We start from the raw sequence: 24961 nt of genomic DNA, 5'->3' as shown, positions 1-24961 counted from the left end.
CTCCTTATAATTATGGGGATTATGCTTAGCAAGACCCTGATGCCCTAGCTCTGCTTCTTCATCAGCGCCCCCTCCCCCCGCAGTCAATGCAGTGAGTACTGGAGACAAACCTCGGAGCATGACCCCCTCAAATTTGTCTCTGCCCCTATTGGATTCCAACCCCCTCTCCCCCAAAAGGCTACCAGCTTCATAAAGGTCCAATTTGCTAAGGTATCCTCCTCCTCCCTCCTTCTCTCCAGAGGACTGACTCAGAATCCAGAACTTTTGACACAAGGATATCAATAAGCTTATCCTTAATTAATAAGGGTGAAGAGGTGAAAACTCAGGGCCCTGGCTCCCCAATAAGGTCCCCTCTACCCCTAATGAATTGAAGAGCAAGACAAATATTTCCTTTTAGTACTCCACTTTTTCAAGGAGGTCATAATTCAGATTGGCTAGGGATAGGGGAGTATCACTTCCAGGGTCTCTGCTAACCCATATACAATTCCTAAAGAAATGCTGGAAAAATGTCGTTTCTTCCCCCCCCCCCCCCCCGGTAAACTCCAAGTACTTCTTGGTTGAAATTACCTCTTTCTCTCCCCTCCACCCCCCATGCTGTGCATGCAACTGCCTGGAGTGGACAAGTGAGCAGAAGCCTTTCACTTCAACAGGCTACTTGGGTTTCCAGGGCCTGTAAGTTTTCTCTTGAAAGGAAATAAATATTTACGGCATTTTTCCTGTAACTATGGACCTGGTATCAGTTGCTGATGTCTCCTGGCAATCTCCTACTAATGGAATCAGGTAGCAGGCTTGCCAGAAAGGGCTCTAATCAGCTTAAACTAATTTCTCTCTGGTTCTGAGAGCATGCTTCCATAACTGGGCCTAGACCTTTAAGGATCATGTAAGAATCTTTTTCCGTTATTACTTCAGGTTAAAAAGGTCTTTTGGAAGATGCCTCCAGTGGCTCAAAAGCAAGCATCATTCCAGAAGTTAATGTGAACTGATGCACATTTTAAATGAATGACACCATCTAAACTGGCATTAAATCAACATTAGACTATCATTGTCAGTCTCAGTTCTCCAAGACAGATTGCCATGCCTTTTGATGGACAGAAAATGGTCAGATTGCTATAAGCAAAATCGCTGAAGCAAAACCACCTAGGTGGCGAGATAGACTGGAATGCCCATGGGGACTGTCAGTGACTCCATCATAAGACTGTTGTTGTGCTTCAGGAGTTCACATTTGTTACTGGGTTGGTGAAATCTAATGATAGATGATACAACCAGTTTGGGGTCTCTACCCTGCTTTTTAACAGCCTGCCCTGAGGTTGGCGCACTCAGTTGTGAACCACTCCAGACAGTGAGACAATGACTACATCCATTTTTCCCAAATTCAGAGCAGAATGCCTTTTCTGCATTAGTGTCAGTTCTACTATTTCTATCTAGTAATGTTGCTAGAATTCTTTTTATTCCTAATATTCTTTTTAAAAAAATCTTTATTGTCCTTTACTCTGTGATGATAGAGTTCCCCATGTTTTTTTTAGTTACCTTATCAATTTTCTACATTTTCTTACTTTTGCTATTAATGAATATAAATCAGTTTCTCCTTTCTTCCATTTGTGTAGATTTTTTGTTTTTATATAGTTGCCTCTACTTCCGTTCTAAGCCAGACTGGCTTTTTAACCAGTGTCCTCCTTTCTAAGTTGTGCCATTTGGGGCATCTAGTAAACTTTTCTGAAATAATTCCCAATTATCATTCACATTTTTCTTATTAAAATCTCTGGGGGCAGGGGATTCATAGTTTCTTCCATAATTTTTTTCAGCTTTGTGAAATTGTCCCTTTAAAGTACCAACTACTTTGGTTTGGACTTCATTTTGTTTGCATGTTATAAATGGGATCAAATTATGATAATTTGTATCTCAGCTGCCACTGATTTTGAGTTCTGTGATAAATTCCTCTTTATCTGTCAAGATGATGTCTAACACAGAATTTCCTTTTGCTGGGGGGAACGCTTTGAGTTAGGAAATTATCATCTGTAATAATTAGAAATTCTGAGGGTGTTGTTATAGTACTGGCTACCTGAGACCTCCTGTATATGTCACTCATATTGAAGTCCCCCATGATCTCTCAGCTTTTTTCCCTCCACATTATAGATATGTGTTTAAGGAGCTGGTCATCCTGTTCCATCCTTGTCCCATTTTATAACCTTGCCCCCCTCTTTGCAGCTAAGAGCCTGTCTTCCTGATCAGGATGATTAAGGGTTGGTGTACGCCACTGCTTAAGTCGATCTAACTTACATTGCTCAGGGTGGAAAAAGCCATCCCCACTCTCTTCTCTCCCCCACCCCCAAGAGCAATGCAAGTTTTGCACTATCCCCACTGGCACTATGTTGGTGTGAAAGCATCTCCTGCCGACATAGCTTCTGCTTCTCACAAGGTGGAGTAATTATGCTGACAGGAGAGCACTCTCCCATCAGCATAGTGCGTCTTCACCAGATGCACTACAGCGGCGCAGCTGCATTGGAGCAGCTATGCCGATGTAGCTCTGTAGTGTAGACTTGCCCTAGGTTACAAGGAGCTATGGCCACTTTACTTCTGAATGAGAGCATCCACAGGGCTTAATGTGCCTTAACTTATGTACATAGATTTCGCACCTTTAGCTGATTCGCCTTAATTTTCCTGAGTGTTCCCATGTAGACATGGCCTTAGTGAAGAAATGAGAAATCCCTGGCCATGATTTGTCAGGAAATCAAAAGATATTTCATGAAGGCTTTGGGAGGAAACATCAATGAGCAGAGAAAAGAAAGTGTTTTCTATTCTCCCTAGTCTCTGGTTACTTTTCTGTCTGCCCTTAAGTTATGAGCAGCTTGTCCCAGTTGTCTCTCTTGAAAGTGCTGAGTGCATTATGGGTACTGCTTTAATATGAACTAAATGCCAGGAGAACCACCAATACTCACTACATCACAGTGTGTCTCTACTGTAACTCTTGTCCTGTCTCATCTCACCTGTACTCTATCTTTTGTATTAATCACCCCCTCCTGTAACTCATTTTCTTATGTAATTTGTACTGTCAACAATTCTGCTTTAATAAAAAGTGAATAAACTCCCTGTAACAGCATTTTAGGATGCACCAATATTTTACGCCTGGTGGAATTCTATGCCAAAAAATTAAAAATTCTGCACACTATTTTAAAATTCTGCATATTTTGACATAACACAATATAACCACTCCAGTTTCAATTATTTTGGTAATTTGTTGCAAAATATCTGTCAACAAGTATGTCAATACAGACAACAGCAAAAAAAGATTCCCCCAGGAGAGTTAAAGAAGCCCCTACAACAACCCAGTTCCTGTTGGGGGGAATGCTGGAGGGGGCTGTATGGAGCCCCCAGAGCCCAGACTCCTGCACTCCCATCCCCCCAGAGCCCAGCTGCAGGGCACCCCCTAGCCCAGACACCAGCGCCCACCGCTTCTTTACTATCCTGCCAGGGGACATGTTGTGGTGTAGCCCTGTCCTTCATCACCTTTTGCCAGCTGGGCTCTGGGGGGATGGGAGTGCGGCATTCTGCTCACTGTGAGTTGGGCTCTGCAGAGCCCCAGCAGCCCCTAGAGGCGGCCAGCAGCTTTGTAGCCCCAATTCTGCAGGGGAAATGGGGAATTTTGCAAAATTGCAGTATTAGGGTTCTCCCACCACACACACACTCTGAACTCTGGGGTGCAGATGTAGGGTCCCGCATGAAAGACCCCCTAAGCTTATATTCTACCAGCTTAGGTTAAAAACTTCCCCAAGCCACAAATTCATTTCCTTGTCCTTGGATGGTATTGCTGCCACCACCAAGTGATTTACACTAAAATTCAGGGAAGGGTCACTTGGAATCCCTATCCCCCCCCTCCCCCCCAAAATATCCCCCAAGCCCTTCAGCCCCTTTCCTGGGCAGGCTTTAGAATAATATACCAACTAGTTGCCTTAGCAATGTGAGTACAGACTAGACCCTTTATCTTCAGGACACTCAAATGAATCTGGTTCTTAAAATAACTTTATTATAAAGAAAAAAGGAAAAGAATCAGAATCACACCTACAAAATCAGGATGGAAGGTAACTTTACAGGGTAATAAAAAGATTAAAAACACAGAGGACTCCCCTCTGGACTCAGCTTCACAGTTACAAAAACAGGAATAAAATGACCTTTGTAGCATAGGAAAGTTCACAAGCTAAAACAAAGTATAACCTAATGCATTTCATTGCCTTACTTACAATTTCTGTGATTTTTAGATGGAACATTCCAGGTATATTTTCAGGAGATGATGTACCTGCTTGGCTTCTCTCTCTGTCCGGAGAGGGAACAACAAAGAGAGAGCCCAAACAAAACCTTCTCTCCTCCCCCACCCCCCACTCCAGATTTGAAAGCATCTTCTTTCCTCATTAGTCTTCTGGTCAGGTACCAACTAGGTTATTTGAGCTTCTTAACCCCTTACAGGTAAAACGATTTACTACAGCTGCCAAGGAGGGATTTTATGCTACCCTTCTCTCTATATTTATGACATGCAGTGGTGCAGAATTCCCCCAGGAGTAAATATTTGGACTGTCTGTAGGCTGCCAGATTTATCTTATGATGTTCCTGTATTCTGTGTAATTGGGTGACTTTAGTATTGACTAACTAGTGCAAAATTAGCAAATCTACCATTATAAATAAATTATTTTGACTTCATCTAACAATCTTACTTCTGCTGTGCAACTAATCCACTCTTAAGTGCTTTTTCTAAAGTTTTTTTTAATTAGAATAGATTTTGGACTAGCCAGCAAATGTTTTGGAAGCTTGTCTAACTACTTCCTGTTAGTCTGCTAGGCAAAGTATTTGGAACTTGCCTTTTATACAGATCATTACATGTGATGAGTTGTATCTTGAAATTATCAATAAATCATTTAAGTATTCTTCTTTGTATTTAACCTTTTAGCATTAATATTATGAGTTTTCTCTTATTACTACTATTTTATGATTTTATCTGTGTAATGTGTTTATTTATGATCTAGTTTTATCACAAAATGTAAAATGAGTTTTTTATCTTAAACACAAAACCATCCATCCTTAGCACTCAGCTATACTTTTTCATTCTTTCAAAGAAAAAAGGTAGCAACAGTCCTAACCTACCAGCTGGCATAAGAGAACACAGATGCATTTTAGTGGGATGCAGAGGAGATCGTTTGTCTCTGCAGAGTTTATCTCCTCTCTCGTGAGAACTTTTGTCCTAACTGTGTTGTAACATTTTTTGCCATTTCCAGACAGCTGTGTGCACCATAGGCTGAACTTCTCCAACATTATATTAAGGCCAATGGGCCCAATTCTGAGCTAGGCTTTGTTCTGGCTAGACTATCTTCAATAGGCGTTTGCCTGAATATTGGCCATGCTCGTTCTCTTCTTAAGCTTCATTTGGGAGACACTGTGATACAAGTTTCAGAGTAAACTGGGAATGGCTGAGCCATTACAAATGTTGACTCTATCTCCCCTTGTAAGTACTCTCACACTTCTTATCACACTGTCTGTACTCGGCTAGCTTGATTATCACTTCAGAAGTTTTTTTTCTCTTAATTAATTGGCCTCTCAGAGTTGGTAAGACAACTCCCACCTGTTTATGCTCTCTGTATGTGTGTATATATATCTCCTCATTATATGTTCCATTCTATATGCATCCGAAGAAGTGGGCTGTAGTCCACGAAAGCTTATGCTCTAATAAATTTGTTAGTCTCTAAGGTGCCACAAGTACTGTGATACAAGTTAGTGAGAGGACAAATTGAGTTCATGCTGTTGAGCACATTTTTAATTTGTAGCTACAGGCAAAGTGGTCCTGCAAAATGAAGGAGTGAAGATTGAGAGTCAAAGGGATGGGGTTTGACCCTAGCATGATGGTTGCCAGTAAGCTGTCAGGCTTTGCTTTTTTACTATATGTATGTGGGAAAACTGATATTTCTGATTATCTTGTATGGTAAATATTTCTAACCATGACTCCTTTGTCTTTCATAGAAAATGGGAGTAAACAGAGAGCAATAAAATGTAAAAATGTTATGATCTGTATTTTTGTTAATCACAGCTTTTAATTTTTTAACACAGGATCCAGTTTATGGTAGAGGGAAACTTGGAGAAATTCAGGGACTTGTACTGGGGATGCTGGACACATTTAACTATGAGCAAGTAAGTTGTGTGTGCCTCTTCATTCTGCCCATAGCTAAATAAAAGGCCTAGCTAGTATTGCCTAGAAGAGGAGTTATTCTTTCTTTTCAGTTCACTAATTGTCAGGAATTAACACATTAACATCAGTTTAAAAAAAAAAAAATCAGGCAAATGGAAACCCAGCTTTTGTCACCATCAAAAGATGTGTGCATTCATATAGTGCTATGAGGCATTGAAAAACAAAGCAATGCAGGGAAATAGATTGCCAACTACACAATTAAACATGTGTCAAGGCTGATTTCCCACTCTGGCACTTCAAGTGCAGAAGGTTGGGGCCCACAAGGATTCTAAAAATTAATACTGGCCACTCCAGGCTGGTATTAAACTCCCAAGGTCACAGCTTTTCTCTGACCTTGGATGGGTTAGATGTGGCCACCAACCAAGTGCAAAAAAAAAAAACCATTTGAGAACCCAGGAAGGAACACTTGGGAATTCTTTCCTGTGAGGTATCCTCAAGCCCTTTCACCACCACCACCACCACCCACCCCCGGGGAAGAGCTGAGAGAAAAAAACAAAGGAAATCAGCTATTGCCACCAGCTAATTAAACAACATGCACAAACCTCTTTGGGACACAAAAATCCAATCCTGTTTTTTAAAAAAGTAACATTTATTAAAAACAAAAGGAAAGGAAATACATTTGGAACTTAGCTTTTTGCTAGATCTTAAAAGAAACAATTACAAAAATAAGCATCAAGATAGCTCTCTTTAGGTTCAGCTTAAAGGTTACAAGCAAAACAAAAGCATCTGGGGTTAGACAGAGGAGTCCACAAGCCAAGAAATAAACCTAATCACATCTTTCTAAACATTCCTAATCTACTTACACATTTGGGAGTTCCAGATAAGTAATTCTAGGTATGATCTGATGATTTTTGATCGTACCTAGCTTAAAGCTTCTTATAGCATAAATGCTCCTTGTTTCCCTCTTTCCTGGAGAACACAACAGAGAGACAAAGGGAAGTCCCCCCCCCCCCCGTTTTAAAAAATTCTAGCCCTCCCATTGGCTCTTTTGGTCATGTGCCCACTCCTTTCCTTTTACCTGTGGACTTGTTAACCCTTTACAGGTAAAGCAAGTAGAGAACAGCTACTAAGAGGAATTTTATAGCTAACTGGCTGGTTGGGTGTCCATAAAAGGGAGCTACCTCCTACCCCCTTCATTTATCACATCTTAACCACACTTTAGCATATTATTGTGGAGGCAGCCATAGTTCAGACTGTGTTCTAAAATTTACTTAAAATGAGTGTTTGTTTGTTTTTATGCCCTTTGAATTTCTATGTAGCTTTTGTATGATTTCTTTTAATACTTTAAATACGTGTTTTGAAATTGGCTCATGTTAAAATTGTCCGTGGGAGTCTGATTTTTCTTTGTCAACTAATACCTTTACCTTTATTCCATACCTTTCTTCTGTCATCCAGACAAAAATCTCATCCTGTCTTTGACATCTCCTTGTGGATATTCCAGCTGTCAGTTGAAACTTAGCATACCCAAATGGGGCTTCTGATCTTCCCTAAAGCCCATCCTTCTCCCCCTTTCATTAGTATGTTGGCCTGCACCACCACTCTACAGATCTTTCAAGCCCCTAACCTTGGATTCATTTTAAGAAAATAGAGAAATTACTTGTTTAAAGATGGTTAAAAAGTCTTGCTTCCATGTAAGCCATTGCTGCAGTTGCCACAGCATGCTGTGCATTCCCACACTCAGAGAATCCTGTAGTCAGAGAATCCTCTAGTCTTCAGCTATGTCCCCAAAAGCCACATGAATAGCTAATAGGACAAAAAGTTTTGGTGTGTTCCAGTCTCTTCCTGTATTGACAAACCAAAGGGTTAAAAAATCGATTGACTCAAGATCCTAAAACTCATGAGATTGGCTTAAGTTTAACAGAGGTAAATTGAGTTTTCTGTATTTGCCTTTTGAATTCACTTGGGTCATATTTTCACAATCTGAAACTGAGGCCCAAAATCTTCCTTTTTTACTTTACTTTTTTACATTTACCCCAAAAAAAAAAGCTTCTCACATAATCACTTGACTCTGAGAGCTGGGGTTTAAGAAAAACACCGAATATTGAAACGCTGGCAGTAAATTCAATAGTCTTGCTGCTTCTGTGCCATAGCAAACAGCTCTTCATAGCGGCTCTGCTTTGAGCTCAAGGATTTAGGCCCCAGGTCCCTGGGGTTGGTTGGCAGTCTTGCTCCGTTGCACTCCTCCCATCCGCACCAGCTTTCTGTACATGGACCACAGGGTTAGTGGTGCAACTGGAACCATGCAACCTGGGTGGAAACAAGGTCAACTACCCCAAAATGGTGGTATGCTCCCTCTTCCCCCACTCTTCATTGAAGGTCACTGCATGTGCCTTGTATCAGAGGGGTAGCCGTGTTAGTCTGAATCTTGTTATCTGAGGTGCATAACGAGTCAGATGCCTGCAGAGAATGGAATGGTGTGCAGAATAGACGTGATAAGGACTGTGGGGTATGTGGCCAGAGGAGAACCACCCTGCACCTGTGAATGGTTGGTTCCTCAAACTCATCCCCCATACCAGTTACTGAGATTCACTACACTGATCTTAGAGCCAGTAACCCCCGCCCCAGAGACTGTTAACAGTTAACAAGAAGCCAAAAATTCAGTCTCCATAGGCATTCCAGCCCTTGTCTCATCACCTAGACACTGGACTCTATGATGAGTGGTTACTGAAAACCAATTAAATCAATTATAGAGTCTTTCTAATCCCAAGAGATCGGCCACTTAGCCACGTAAATATATAACTCAGATCTTACCTAATAATCATGCTGATGACAATCCTTTAGTAACTAAAAACTAAATGTTTAATAAAAGAAAAGAATAAGAGAGTTGTTAATGGTTAATAGATCATATACATACAAATAATTGCAAGGCCCTTATATCTGGTTTGTAGCAGTGATGGAATAGACTGCTGTCTTGTAAAGTCTCTCTGGTAACTTCCAAAAGATTGGAAGGTCCTCAGTCCATAGTTCAAAATGCTCCTTTTAGTTGTAAATCCACCATCCAGAGAATCAGGGCAGGAAAGAGGCAAAATGGAGGTATCTTGGGGGTCTTTTTTAATATCCTTTGCTGTGTGCCTGGAAATTTACTGTCTCAAACAAAGCTCACAGCCTCTGTGCAATATTACTGGCCCAAGATGGACTCCAGGGTCACATGAGCATATCACATGTCCTTACATGGCTTGATGACTCACAAAGGCAGTCCTTGCCCATATACTTGCTCTGCATATTCTTGTGGTATCCAAATGAAGGCTTAGTGGGTGGAATGAGTTTCTTCTATGGTTTCAGAGTAGAAGCCGTGTTAGTCTGTATCCGCAAAAAGAACAGGAGTACTTGTGGCACCTAAATTTGTTAGTCTCTAAGGTGCCACAAGTACTCCTGTTCTTTCTTCTATGGCCCATTGTTAGAGTTAAGTGTCCTTAATGGGCCATCAACACACAACTGTCTGGCCTTGATGTAAGTCTTATCTGGTGGGTGTTACTCAGGAATACAACACATGTATAAGATACAAGTCCATGGCCAATATTCATAACTTTAGATACAAAGATGATACATGGATTCAACCAGGATATTCATATTTAGCAAAATCTAACTTCCATTGACATCTTACATGACATACTTTGTACCAGATTTGTACACTGATACTAACTTGGACTCCTTATTCATTCCATGGTTGGCATACCCAAGCCCACCTATCCACTGACATTTTAAAAACCCTTGCCCCCCAATCTGGGTCTATGCAGGTTATGCAATATGTATGTGTCTTCTCATCCTTGCAAACGATACCTGTAACCCCCCATAACCCAAGCCTGACCCCAGATGTACAGTACCTTGCCTCTTAACTCGTGTATATTTCATTTTAAACATTAACTTTAATAAAAAAATTAAATCTGTTCAATTATATAAATGGTCATATTCAATCATACAGGATCACAGTGTAATAATAAAACTCCCCTATGGATAATGGACATGATAAAGCTCCTATGCCAGTGATGGGTGCTTTGAACTTGTATTAGAGAAAAATACTATTGATTTCCTCCTTACAATGCTGTGAGATCTAAAAAACTACCCAGAATGTTTGTAGGTGTTTAGGTCTTTAACAGTTTCATTTCTTTTTTAGTGGGCTTCTATATATATATTCTATGGGAACACAAACAGCAGAGCAAAGTGTGCAACAACCTAGGAAACAAATTCCTAACAGTGAAATGCATCTGATTTTTAATTCCATTTTAAAAGTATACAAATCAGCAAGACAGAATTGTCAGTATTATGGCAGACTGGAATTCTCAGCATTTTTTACACTTAAAGTGTATAGCATATTTGAGTTTACTCCTCCCACCTCACCCTTATGCTCCCTATAATTCTCATAAAATGGTGGATGTTAAGAATTCCCTCTGAAAAAATGTACTGCGTAAAGATAGAGAACAAGAAAGGAAGCCTGGAGTATGCAAAATCACAGAATGTATCAGTTCATCAGGACTTGAACAAAACTACTGAAAGACAGAGATTGTAAATGAATTACTTGAATAGATAAAAGCAAAAATTTGTCTCTGTTAATGTATGTGGGGAGATAAAGGGGTACTGTATTTTCTGGGTAGCAGATATAGTGTGTATAAGGAGAGGCTACACTTTTACTTTTAGTAATTTCATAAGCTTTTTGCTATGATAAATTACTACATATAGAATTTCTGCAGAGTGGTGACAAAATGACATAATTGTCTTCCTGCACAGACCCTTCTAGAGACAACTACCAACCTCCTGAACCATGATCTCCACTGGTCCTTGTGTAACTTGAGAGCCTCCATCACTAGAGGACTTAACCCAAAGCAGGATTACTGCTGTATCTGTCTGCAGCAATACAAGAGAAGGCAAGAGATGGCTGATGAAATCATTGTTTTCAGGTAAAGCTAGAGAGATGTGCATGTTCATATTTTAAACATAAGAATGGTGAAATAGGAACTGCTGTAAGCCTTTATCCAACTTTCAAACCAAACCTTTGTTTTAGAAGTTCAAAAGATTCAAGTAACTGTACAGATCCCCTGAGTATTACTGTTTGAGTGTTGAGGCTTGCTACAAAGGTACCCATGCTAGGTCTTCCTTCTTGCTGTAGTGGAGCTGTTGCCATCACTGTATCTCTCTGCCTTAAGTGTGTAAGGAGATCATAGGGTGCTTAGGGAACATATTTTGCCAGCATTATATTACTTGGCTAGCACCATGCATTTTGGCAATTTTTTTAAAGGAAAAAAAACTAGTCATTTCCCGTAACTGGAGTTCACATCTTTCTTTATTTAGATCTTACATTGTACCTGTCACCAATTCCTCTTGATGCATACAAAATCCCAAAATAAGTGAAACCTGTCTAACGGGTCATTTAAGAAGTTTCCTGTGTGGGCCAGCAGACTGGGAGAGAGCTGGAGGTGCCAGTAAAGGGTCTCCACAGTGGGCTATGGAGAGGCTTAGTAGAATTGGGAAGCACTTACCCCAGGAGGGACCATAGGGAAGAGCCACCTTACGGTAACTGCAGACTAAGGGCTTGACTACACAAACATTTAGTTCACGGCAAGTTGGGGTTCAGTCTGCCCCATACTAGCCTGCTGTGGTCTAAGGGCACGTCTACACTACAGGAACTGCAGCATGACCACATTGACAGAAGGGGTTTTTCCTTTGACGTAGGTAATCCAGCTCCACAAGCAGTAGGCCGACACAGAATTTTTCTGTTGGCCTAGACACGTCTAGAAGTGTTGGTTAGGTCAGCTTAATTGCAGTGATCAGGGGTGTGAATTTGTCACACCCAGGAGTGATCTACATTTTAAGTGTAGACCAGGGATAACTGTCTGTGTGGACCCCACAGTAACAGTTCATTATTGTCAGTGGGGCCATAGACTAATACCTAGCTCTTATATATTGTGCTTTTCATCGGTAGATCTCAAAGTGCTTCACAAAGGAGGTCGGTATCATTATCCCCACTGTACAGATGGATAAAATGAGGCACAGATGGAGTGACGCACCCAAGGTCCCCAGCAGGCCAGTGGCAGAACTGAGAATTGAACCTAGGTCTCCTGAGTCCCAGTCCAGTGCCTGGCTACCAAGCCACACTGCCTCTGTGAGCAGTTCTGTCCACTAAGGGGTTCTTCCACCTTTCTCTGAAGCAGCTGGTTCTTTCTTGCTGTCAGACAGGGATATTTGTTAGTGGACACTTGATTCACTCTGGGATATTTGTTCCTGTGGAATGTGTCCCAAGTGCACAAGGGAAGGAAACCCTACTTTAAGGACTATTATAGAGTAATTGTCAAAGAAAGGAAATTACCAGGTAAGTAAATCTGTCCACTTCTTCCCTGGATTGAATCTCAGCTAGCTAGCCCTTCTCTACATCCCAGTCTTCACTGGGTGAGTTGTTCTACTGCACCAGCAGGGTTGGAAGAGATGCAAATATAGACCTGGATGTCTTCCTGCTGAGGAAACTGCGAACTAGAATACCTCACCCCTGTTCCCAGCAGCAGATTGAACAAGATGGGTAACGACTTTAGAGGATAGCATTGGGCTGTTGCACATTTCTGCCCCAAGAGCTCTCTTACAGAAAGGAACTGAGCTATTTGACACTATCAGCCCCTGCTTGGTTCCTCCCTGAGGTCAACAATGGCTTAGGATCAGGGTATGAGGGTAGCTGAACTTCAGCAGACACCAGGAGGCAATTGTTCAGCATATGAAGGCTATTTACCTGTAACTGTCGTTCTCAGAATATATTGCCACCACAGTTTCACACTCATTATCTCCTATCTTTGAAATTCTTGCTTCTGAACAGACCGTCATGAAATGAAGGGGCATGGTCTGTATGTGCAAAGCATTATGGATGTGATCTCTGTCGAAAGATGTGATTCTTTTGTGGCTCTCTTTGCTTTTAGTGACTCTGGGTTTGTACAACTCTTGATCCAAGGGTGTGAAAATGTGGAGGCATTTTATATACTGGGAACTATTGTTGTAGATAAGCAGCCCTGTTCTTCTTAATTGAAAATCAACGGGAAAATCTCCCTTTTCAGTAGCATGACATTATTGTACTTAGCCTTAATAAGACTTTTTAGTTTTAATATTATTTAGTATTATCACATTTTAGAAGTTTATAGTGAAGTTTCTACTCTTGTTTTTACAGTTGTGGCCATTTGTACCACTCACTCTGTCTGCTGAGTAAAGAGTGTGGCATAGAAACCAAGGGACAGATGAGATGGACTTGCTATAAATGCAACTCGAGTAACAAAGGGGGGAAACTGAGTGAGAATTTCTCAGAACTGAAAAAGGGAAATGGTGCATCTCTGGCACAGGTAAGATTCATGGGAGGGTTTGAACCTGAGTGCTAACAGGCTGAACTGTCTTTGTTGTCTCTAGATTATTAGTGAATTTCATCTCATTTTTGTAGCCTAGCTTGATTTACAGAGATGAACCCTATAAGAAAGGAGGCTGAGCTCCCACAGAGTGACATCTGGTGGATACATTTCCCGTTTCATCTGCTATGTGGGGGCCTGGAACAGGCCTGGGGGCAGTTTCTTTTAGATTAATGTTAACAGTGTTTTGTATAGGCTCACTAGCAGACTTACTATTGACCTGGTAGATATTGGAGAGTCTTTGATCCTCCTTCCCAGGAGACAGGATCTTCTGTCCACCTCCTGCACCCTACTCCAAACTGAGCCTGACCATTTTTCTGTGGTGGGAAATTTTAAGAAAATCTAGATGATGGTAGTGGCACCAAATGCAGAATAGTAGGAAATTACTGATGATTGGCTATAATACATCACTGCTGTCAGTTTGCATCAAGCCAATAAGAAAATCTACATCTGGTGCAAGTCTTTCAACCTAATGCAGCCAGAAATAAACTGTGACCGTGCAAACTCCTACTTTCTCCTGGGCTTGATACCACAAATTGCAAGTAAAAATAAATAATGGATGCCTTACCAAGATGTCTCCTCTGAATTATGCATCTCAGGGAGCAGAGTTTTGCCTTTGAATGTTACAGAGAGGGTGGAGATACGGACTTTTCCCTAAATACATCTAGATATTTTGTGCATTTGCTTTGTTTTGAAAATAAAACATCCTACCACATACACAAACCATTAGTGCATTTCCACTTCTGAAAGCAAAGTAAATCTGTGACTGAGTACATTGTGATGGTGTTTTGCTCAAATTCTTTTCTAGCAGATTACTTCATTTTCTGCCAAATCAATTCTGATCAAGGGATAGCTAACAGCATTCGTCATCTTCCATCAGCTTTTGGGGAAGGAGGTTTCCTGCTAGAAGGCAAACTTTTAAGAAGTAATATCTGAGGAATACATAGAGCATAGTGCAGCTTCAGCAGTCATACTGTATTAGCCCTTTAAATGGGAACAGAAAATCTTCCCTAACCTTGAGAGTAGATTAATTTTGTGGCCCAAACATTTTATTTACAAATTTTATCAAATGAAAAGTATGCAGCTTCTATGTAGTATGTATTGTGGAAGAGCAGTAGACAATACGTAATTAAGGCTTTCTTCTCTCTATTGTAAGCCATATGTTATAGCTCTCTAATTTTTTTATTGAAGTCAAGGTATTAATTTGAAAATTTGAGTGGTTAAGAGATCTATATTACTTTTTTCTGTTATTTCGAAAATTAGAAGATTAAAAATGTACTTAGATTAATTGCCATAACTCAAGTTACTGAGGTTACATTTTAAATCAATATCTCATGAATTTTTGACCACCAATTTCTCAGAAAACTATTAGTTTAAAAAAAAAGCTCAGTGTCACCCATCTATACTGGTCTGCTGGCACCCAAGCAAAGGCTAATCTTTTGTGGGGTGTGTGTGGAGAAACTGCTATTTAATATCTTCACCGTTATGGAATGGATCTGTTAGTGAAAAAGAAACAAACCCCGACAGAGCAGCTGGCAGAGGGATGGGACAGGGCTGAGCTGGAAAAAGGGGCAAAGCTCAGTGAGTCAGGTGGGGGGTGTGAAGAGCTGTTTAACACTTCAGGAGCAGCAGGTAGGAAAACGCTTCACATTTCCCTGTTTTCTGGAGCCAGTGGTCTTTGAGGAAGTGCCCTTTAGCTCTGCTCTCCTCCTACCAGGGCTAGCTCTGGCTTATCAGAGCCTTGGGAGCCCCTCTTGTTCTCACCCCGTGACTGCTCTTCATGTCCCCAGTCTCTTCACTCAAGTTTGTAATGTTTATCATTTAAATGCATAACAAATGTTTAAGTTGTGGCACTTCAATATTTTAACCATATACAATTTTAATATTTGTATTTACAAAATATATTAAAACTGTATTTACATCTAAACAATAAAATTGCCAATATAAATGCTCTGTCCCCTAAAGAAACTTAGAATCCTATAACAATGACCACTCAGCAGCATTAAATTATGTAACAAATTAACTCAGCTGGCTGTCAGTCAAAGCAACAGAAAAGCCCCTTTCACTCCCCATTTAAAACACTGCTAAACTTCAGTGGGGCATGGGAGGGGTGGCTTGAAGAGTGTCCAAGGGATGGGAGAAGGGAGGTTCTTCTTCGAGTGGTGTCCCTGTGGGTGCTCCACTCTAGGTAGTGTCCCTGTGGGTGCTCCACTCTAGGTTTCGGTGCATCCCTGCACCGGAGATCGGAGATTTCTCGCAGCAGCACTTGGTTGGGGGAAGGGCACGCACAGGCGTCGTCTCGTGCAGCCATTGGCACCTCCTGTAGCGCGCGTGCTCCCGCGACTGTCCCCTCAGTTCCTTCTCAACCGCCCTTGGCTGCAGATGGAGCTCGGCGGCAGTGCTCTCTTTTTGATACTTTCTGAAGGAAAAAAAAAGTTACAAGTTACATAGGAACTTCTTTTTAGTCTATACATAATAGTTTCGTTAGTTCCTCTTAGAGGTTTTTTTACACACACACACACACACACACACACACACACACACACACACACACACAAAAGGGAAGAAAGATGATGACTTTTTCTCTCCTTAACTCACTGTTTGGGAACAGTTTCTACAGTTTATCATTACAATTAACTCCCATCCTTATCTCTCGAGAGACGGGAGAGGCTTAACTGCAGTCAGGCCGGGCTCAACAGGATTTTAAAAGTGTGACTCCTGCCGTGAACTGATGCCGGTCTCTGACAGCCACACATGCTGCATTCGCTGTCCGGGAGAAACTCATCTCTCCCAGAAATGCATACATTGCACCAACTTAACAACAAGGGCAAGACATGACAGGGATCTCCGCTTGAAAATGCTTCTGCTGGAGAAATCCCTCCAACCTCCGCGAGAGACATCCTCCGGGGAGTCTCATAAACCGAGATCCCTGAGCTCTGATAAGGCTCCGACTTCCAAAGCTGTCAGGAAGCGAGCCTCGACCTCTCCAGCAAGGGTCTCTCAGAAAAAGAGAGCTTCCCCAGCGAGGTCTTTACCCTCAGTGCTCCACTCATCCAGAGTGAGCACTTACGAGGCACTGGGCTCGTCCGGCACCGTCCCTCAGTGGACCCCTGCTGAGTCCCAATGCCCGGCACCGGAGTTGAGACGTCAAGTCTCCTCCACAGCACTGACTACCCCGGTTAAGAGCGTGGCACAGGCAGTGGCACCGCAATCAATGTTGCCGCCACTGGCACTGACCAAAGACTTGCTGCCACCTAACAAGCCGAATCCAGCACCGGTCAGCACTCCAGCGGTCGACCCCAAGGCAGGACCAGCGCAACTCCTGCGTCCTGCTGACATAGCAGTTTCTTCGGCACAGCAGTCACCACTGCTCGCCACCGAACACTCCCCAAGCTACATAGCACGGTACCATCTTTCATCTCCTGCACACTCTCCATGCATAGTGTCGAGGAAGGAGACGTGCAGTACAACCGCTTCTCCTCTTAACATTCATCGCAGATGAGACCTACATGGAACGCTGTGAAGCCTAAGCCTCATCCCTCCGAGCATTCATAGCCCTGGTATGCACAGCACTGGCCTTACCCATTACCACCTTACCCCATGCAATGGCCACAATGGGGTCCTTGGCCCATATACCAGAGCCCCTATTCTGGTCCCCTTCCCCAGCAACAAGAGGTTCCAGAGTACACCCATCGTTACCACACAGAGAAACCTCTGACCTCCCTAATGCAGAGACAGAAGAGGAAGAGCTACTATCTCAGGCAGACCTGGATGATTCACCACCTGCCCCACACTCATCTTCCAAATCAGACGAAGCTGTGATGCCATCTACCCCTGCGACACCAGGTGACCTGAAACAGTTCTAAGAACTCTTCAAAAGAGTAGCAAACAGCCAAGAAATTTTCTTACATGAGATGCAGGAGAAACAACATAAGTTGTTTAAAATCTTACAATCGGCATCATCGACCAAGATTGCCCTCCCCATGGATGAGGCTATAATGGAGCCTGAGGAGGTAATATGGCAAACACCAGCATCAGCACCACCCACCAACAAAAGGGCTGACAGAATATACTTCGTTCCGGCCAAAGGTACGGAATTTTTGTTTTCACACCCTCAAGCCTGTTCTCTGGTAGTAGAGGCTGCTAATCAGTGCAGTAAACAGCCTCATTTCCGCTCCTCGCTGCAAGATAAAGAACACAAGAGACTGCACCTCTTCGGGTGGAAAGTTTACAATTCGGCCACCCTTCTGCTCTACTACTCAACAATTCTGCTCTACTAGCAAATTACGACTACTCTAACTATAGTAAAATACAAGAGCTCGTGGAGGACCTCCCCGAGTATAAACGTCCTCAACTCAATGCCATTATCAACGAGAGTCAGTTAATAGCCCGCACAGTGCTTCAAGCTTCAATGGATGTAGCAGACACAGCTGCTTGAACAACCGCAACAGCTGTGGTTATGAGAACATCATAGTCCCAGAACAAGGGCCTGATGCTCCATCCAGACCCAGTAAAACTCCATCTCAAAGCGTGGCTCCTCTCTGGTTCCAACATGGGGAATTGAACTGTTCAGAGAAAGTAAAACAGGTATTACTAAATAGCCGTCACCTCACCACTAGAAATACTTACTAGAAATACAAGTGGAGAAGATTCTCCGTTTGGTGTCAGCAAAAACAGCTGGACACGACCACGGCGCCTCTATCTATGATCCTAGACTATCTACTAGAACTGAAGGAAACGGGGTTAGCCATAAGCTCTATTAAAGTACACCTTGCTGCCATTACGGCCCTCCGCAAACAGATAGAAGGGGCTTCAATATTCGCTCACCCAATTACACGGCGCTTTCTAGCAGGTATACAGAACATGTACCCAGAAGTACGCCAACCTGCACCACCAGGGGATCTCAATCTTGTGCTCAAATGTCTCACAAGACCACCCTTCGAACCTCTAGCAACCTGCTCGCTCCTTCATATGTCAATGAAGGTCGCATTCCTAGTGGCAATCACGTCTGCCAGACGTGTCAGCAAAATAGGAGCATTGATGGCTGAACCACTGTATACTGTATTTACCAAAGACAAAACCATGTTACATCCTCACCCAAAATTCTTGCCCAAAGTGGCTACAAATTTTCATATTAACCAAACCATACACTTACCTGCCTTCTATCCCAAGCCACATAACGACTCTCGAGAAGCAACGTTGCACGTGCTAGATGTCAGACGGGCTGTAGCCTTTTACTTGGACAGAACTAAACCATTTCACAAGTCACCAAGACTACTCGTCTCTACAGCAGAGCGCTTCAAGGGCTCTACAATATCGACCCACAGACTCTCCACAGAGGGAAGAGGTTTTTATTCCAGGTATTACTTGGTTCCAAAAGAGAGCAGCAGTTAGAGACCCATCCTAGATTTAAGACTACTCAACGCCTTTGTGAAGGCAGAAAAATTCAGAATGGTGACACTTGCAGTGACAATCCCATCACTGGACCAAGGGGATTGATTCTCAGCCCTCAACATATGAAATATGTATCCACAGCTTGGACTTCTATGCATACGTTTGCTATATGCTATGCAATAATTAATGACTCTGCTTCCAATACTGTTTGGCTCAGCTGCACTTTCTACCATACTGGACTAGACTCTGAAGTCCCCTCCTCATTTAAAGGGGAACTGGTAGTCACCTAGAGTGGAACACCATTATGGACACTATTCAAAGAAGAAATGGTTATTCACCCTGTGCAGAACAAATGCCCAAATGCTCTTTAAGATGTCTCTCTGAGTGTGCCACTACCTGCCCTACTTCTCCTCTCCTTCATTGTCATGAGGCTTCATGGTAGAGAAGGAACTGAGGACAGTTAGCCCACGCAGTGCTATATTGCAATGGCATCGGGCACGAGACCGAATAACATGCATGTGCAGGCCAAACAGACACTACTATGATAAATCTCCAATTGAAGGTGCAGGGGGCACAAGCGTTCGTAGGGTGGAGCATCCCCCGGTGGGGGGGACACATCTCGAAGAACCAGAGTTACTGCACAGGGTGAGTAACCATTTCTTTTAAAGAATTCAATATGAAATGAAGTAACCAAGCACTGCGGTAACCCCTATGTGTGTTCTGAGATTAAACTGCTTTTCAGTATAAATCTGGTAGACTAGTAAAGGTATAATTTTCCTTTAGGGAAGCCGCTGGTTTGTCCCCATTGTTTCATGTTCATAGTTCTTTCTCAACCAGCTTGCCTGGTACAGCAGTGACACTCACTGGGCTTAATTCCCAAATACAGTTACAGAATTTACAGTCCCTGAGTAGCTGATTTTAATCTGTGCCTGCTTCTCTTGAGTTCCTTCAGAACTCCTGTTCTTGTTTGTTTATTCCAGCTCCTTTTGTCACTTCAGCCTCAACTTTACTAGCTAAAAAGTGTAGGGCTGGGGTAGGCATCTGCCCAACATTCTCCATAGTAAAGACTGAGGCAAACATTTTGGATTCTCTGCAATGCCCTTCTCCTCAGTTGCTCCCTTTTTCCTAGTGTACTTTCCAGTTGTCTCATAGGCTTCCTATTTCTTATATGCTTTGAAGAAATTCTTCTTTGTAATTCTTGGCTTTCTGTTCTTGAAATGCCCTCTTACTCCTAACATCTGCTAAATTTTATCTGCCATAGTTTAGGTTCCTTTCAGTTGGCTTCACTTGACTTGATTTTTGTTCTGGAACAATCTCTTGTACCTTGCAAAGTAATCATTCTAATGTGACATTTGATCATTTTTCTGGTTGAATAGTTTTCTAGTGTCTTAAGCTGACTCTTTGATCTTCATTAGCATTGTGTACTCAATATCCTTTTCCCGATGGGGAGAATAGTGAAAGTTGTGCTTTTATCATGTTTGACTTGTAGCTGTAGACTCAGGTGTATGGTTCATGCCTCTCAAATGACATATGTTTGGAATCTTTTAGTGTTCTTATTAAAAATTAAGTTGAGAGCATGAATAAAAAGCATCCTTCATGTTCCCTCACATGAGTATTCTAGACCAATACATTCTAGGCCAATACATTTGGGCCTATGGTATTCATACTCAAATACAAAGCACAGCCCCTAATGTGTCATGTTTCCCTATATTAGACTTTTACATTTTATCCATATCAGGATTCTTTTTAATCAGAGAAGGAAGATGTTGATGAATAATTTTGTGGCTTTAAAAGATTATTCCAGTAAAATAATACGGTCTCTTTAAGGTTTAGAGATGATAGAAAACTGGAGATTAGTGACTAAAAAGAAAACAAACCCCAAACACTTCTGGAAAGATTCTTGTTGTGCAAAATCTCACTCAGCTTCTGAATACAAGTCAGTTGTTGAACTCACATCATGTCTCCTTCCTCCCTGTGGCAAAAGTCCAGACCACGGAGCCTGGCCTGCCTTGCAAGGCACTGGAGAGAGTGAGAGTGGGAGCAGGCCAGGGAAAGGGCTGAAGAAAGTGGGGCTAGAAAGTGGCCCTCAGCCCTTCAACATGCCATTTACGCACATGCTCTCCCCACAGTTACAGACCACTTCGTCCTGCTTAGGGTCCAAGTTGGTGAAACTATCTGTATCCTGGTGTGATCCTAAACATAAGGGAGAATGACATTTTTTGTTTGTCTCAGACTTTGTTTTGGACTCACTCTTACTCACTTCATGTGCTTGGCTCACTGAAATGCTCCTGTAAAGTCCTTACAGTTCACCTGAGACCAGCCAGGACAGCTCTGGTAGAACACAAGTGGTTTTTCAATGGCTCTCACGTTCTTGTTCACATTTGAGAGTTATCTGAAGAAACCTCCATGGAAATGACACTTTTCAAGAGGGAAGATAAGCTGTTACTATTGCTATTTCAAACGCTGCCGCCTTCAACCCAAGGAGAACCAGCTCCCTCAAATTTCTGATAGGTTTTGTATGGCATCCCATGAACATATATCCAGCATATTCTTTTGCAGCTATCTTGAAGCCCTGAGTGTTTAATCTTCATTCATCTCTTGGTCTAATACAGTGCTCTTCTGCACATTCCCTTGTGAAATCATGAGTTCAAATATTTTTTCTTTAGCAAGCTGAGAGTTAGAAATGGATTGGTACTGGAAAATGCCATTGAGCAGCTAGAGTGCATTTCATGGTACCAATTCTACCCTACTGAAACAAAAACTGGCAGTTTGAATTTTGCAGTGCTACTGAGATTTTTGTGAAATTACAACCCAACAGATAATGTTCTTTGTCTCTGCTTTGTGTGTGAAATTTTTATAGCAATTGCCTTGAATGCCATACTGGAGGAATTGCAGAAAAGAAACTAGCATTGATCATCACTAAATCTGAAGAATCTCTAGTGGTAGTGGTATTGTTGGGGGTAAAAAGTTTGGAAGCTGAGTCACAAATCCACTCAATTTAGGCTTAATCAATTTTCCCCATTTTTATACAATTTGTGACACAATTATTTTTACTTATAGAATCTGGACATACATTTATATCTGACAAATAACAGACAAGATAGAATTCCTAAATGGGCCCAAGTTACCACATTCTGGGGCATCGGGAAATTCTTCTACCTTCCATGATAGTCGTCACCTTCTCCAATCCCTTGGTCTGGTCTTTGGGCCTAAACTGGAGAAACACTGGGCCAGAAACTCATGTTCACTTAGGTCTTCTATACATTTCTACATTACAGATTACTTAACCTTTATCCAACTGGGTTTTAGCACATCAACCCTTTGGAGTTTAGGTAACCCCCACATTACGCATGCGCAAGCTTCAGTTACCAAACTTCTGTATTTTTCCTGCTTAGTTTACAGTTTCTGGATCATGTTGTTTGTGTCACTCTGCCCTGAGTCTTCCCAAAAAAGGTGGTTGTTTTTTTTATCGTTTTGGTGTATCTTTTACTTACCTCTTCCAAAACAACATATTATCTTTGTTCTATCAGCGATAGATTGGCAATTCAATGTAAAAAGAATTGGCAAAACCACATTTATGCCAGCAAGGACTTGGCCTAAATATTACCTCATCTGTACTTATTCACTATACATAATTACAAATAATTAAAAATATATAATTATTAAAGCTTCTAATTAACCATAAACAATTCTTCATTTTATATTTCAATGTTGTACATCAGTATATGTTATTCTGTGCAACCCTTAATCTATTAGAAAGGGGAGGAGGAGTTATGGAAAACATGTTTCTTTCATGTCAACATTTCTTACCTTCTTTGAACGTTTTTTTTAATTTAAAGTCCAGTTTTGTTTGTGAATCATTACAAAGAAACTTCATTAGAAATTTTCCTGTGAATGTATTTTGAAGGGGTATCTCAATTTTAGGGCCTTGATATTTGGTTGCTTTTAATGGTACCCCAGCAGTCTGGATTTTTTTTTTAAATTGATTCTTATTGTGATGTGGGCTCTTCATCCCAGATTAGAGACTTTGTCAATGAGTACTGGAAATAGGGGAGAAATTTTGGCAGAATCTGAGGGGGAAAAATTCCTCAGTCTCTTTAGAAATGTTTGGATAACTTGCAGGATTTTTTAAAGCACTCTTCCTCAAAATAAACATGAAGAAAATGCCAATAAGTTATCTAATACATTACTTGTATCTTTGAGTAGTTTTAAAATTAAATTTTGTCTTAAATTCCCTTATCGCTATTAAATGTTTTATTCCTTCCTCAAGGTTTTCCTCTAAACTCCAATCCTCCAAGATCTTCCAACCTTCCTAGAATGATCTTTCTTTCCCTCATGTTTAAATTCATATGTTGAGGACAGAAACAGAAATTAATTTTAGAATGTGGAATTACTTTCATATTTAAAATTTTCCACCTTTTTCGTTGTGAGTGACTCGAACTACATTGGATAAGCATATTAGCTAGATCTCATACTTAAAAGCTTATCAGTGAAACAGTTACTTTTGACGTGTTAAATACTTTAGTCTTGAAAGCTAATACGCCATAGGATGAGTCTGATAATTCATGTCTCATTCTGTCAATCAGTCTACAGATTGAGAAAAATATAGAATTTGTTCATGGTTGGAAGGTTATTTTCTCTTCCAGGAATGGTTAGAAATGTACCATTTTGTGACAGGAAGCTTAAATTCCTACAGGAAACACTGAAATACTCAGGCTCTAAATGCATGGAGTTACCAGAGCATGATTTTCAGGGACCTCACTCTCAGAACTCTCTATATGCCAAGGTATTTTATTGGGAGTTCAGTTCTGTCAGGTCACCCCATTGATGGATGAAATGTGATTACATTAATCCATTTGCAAGATATAATGCTCATGAGGTATCCACAGCTAGCCTTACATTCTTTGTGGAACTCAACCTGTACCGGGTATCCATTTCTGTGCAATACGTTCTTCATTCCAAACTAAAGGTTTCTGTATTGCATTCACCTGATGAAACATTGTTGCCAAGCTGCACTGGTTAACTTTGAAACATACCTGTTTCTCTTCAGGCAGGTTTGTGTTCTCTACATTGTAATAAGGATCTAAGTTATAAAATGTTTGCTCCCCTACTTCTCTACAAGGAGATGAACTCTAAGCAAATTTTTTTTTAAATGAAACCCATTAGAATCTGCCAATTATTAATACAAATTAAATTGAAAATTAAAATTAGAAACAATTAGCAACTATCAATTATTAACTTTAAAAAAATCCACCAAGGAGTCGAGATAGACAGAAGGAGGGGGAAAGGCTTCCTAGTGCTGCATAGTTTGAAAAGACACTGGCACTGATCTTCTAAGTGTCACAAAGCTGAAGGTTACCGTTCTATGGCCTTCCAGTCTCTTACACAGAGAATTACCCCATAGGCAAGATTGCATGAGAGAGCCCCCAGGATTGATTTTTTTTTTTTTTTTTTTTTTAAGACATGGAACTATTCTCAGCAAGAGATGCAAAGGAAGCTGAAGATAGCATCCACACTAATTCAGTCCCTTTGCTGTGGGAAACAGGAAGTCCACATGATGTAATGAATGTAAATCAGAAAATAAGAAATGCAGGCAATTGGTACCATTAACTTTATCAGTGAGATATCTATGGCCAATAAAGATAAGGAATTTTTAAAATATTTCTGGAACAAAAAAGGTCTTGGCAAAAATGGCACAAGTCTGTTGCTAGGTGGAGAAACTAATATCAATAATGACCTTTCCAGTTCTGGTAACTTTGAAAAGGATATTGAGAAAACTAGAGGGGTGTCAGAGAACATCTACAAGATGATTTGAAGTTTGGAAAATATCCTTACAATGGTAATGAAAGGATCTCAGTCTGTTGTGTGTATTGAAGTGAAGTTAAGTTACTTGATCACGCACTATAATTGCCTGTCCAGGGAGAAGATATCTGACATAGGTCAGGTATAGTAACTCCTCACTTTAACATTG

The 24961-nt window shown here is 41.3% G+C and overlaps 1 protein-coding gene across 1 annotated transcript in view; it reads left to right on the top strand.

Moving 5' to 3' along the window:
• VPS8 (VPS8 subunit of CORVET complex) overlaps positions 1-24961 on the top strand; it is a 264970-nt gene that overhangs the window by 215506 nt on the left and 24503 nt on the right. Inside the window, exons 40-42 of the mRNA XM_034781874.1 lie at positions 6088-6168; positions 10952-11121; positions 13368-13536. Of these exons, the coding sequence (XP_034637765.1) occupies positions 6088-6168; positions 10952-11121; positions 13368-13536 (420 nt within the window). The remainder of the gene's footprint in view (positions 1-6087; positions 6169-10951; positions 11122-13367; positions 13537-24961) is intronic.

The sequence above is a fragment of the Trachemys scripta genome, chromosome 9, assembly GCF_013100865.1.
Source record: "Trachemys scripta elegans isolate TJP31775 chromosome 9, CAS_Tse_1.0, whole genome shotgun sequence".
Taxonomy (NCBI): domain Eukaryota; kingdom Metazoa; phylum Chordata; order Testudines; family Emydidae; genus Trachemys; species Trachemys scripta.
The sequence above is the reverse complement of the archived record's forward strand: the minus strand, read 5'-3'. Positions and strand labels throughout refer to the sequence as shown.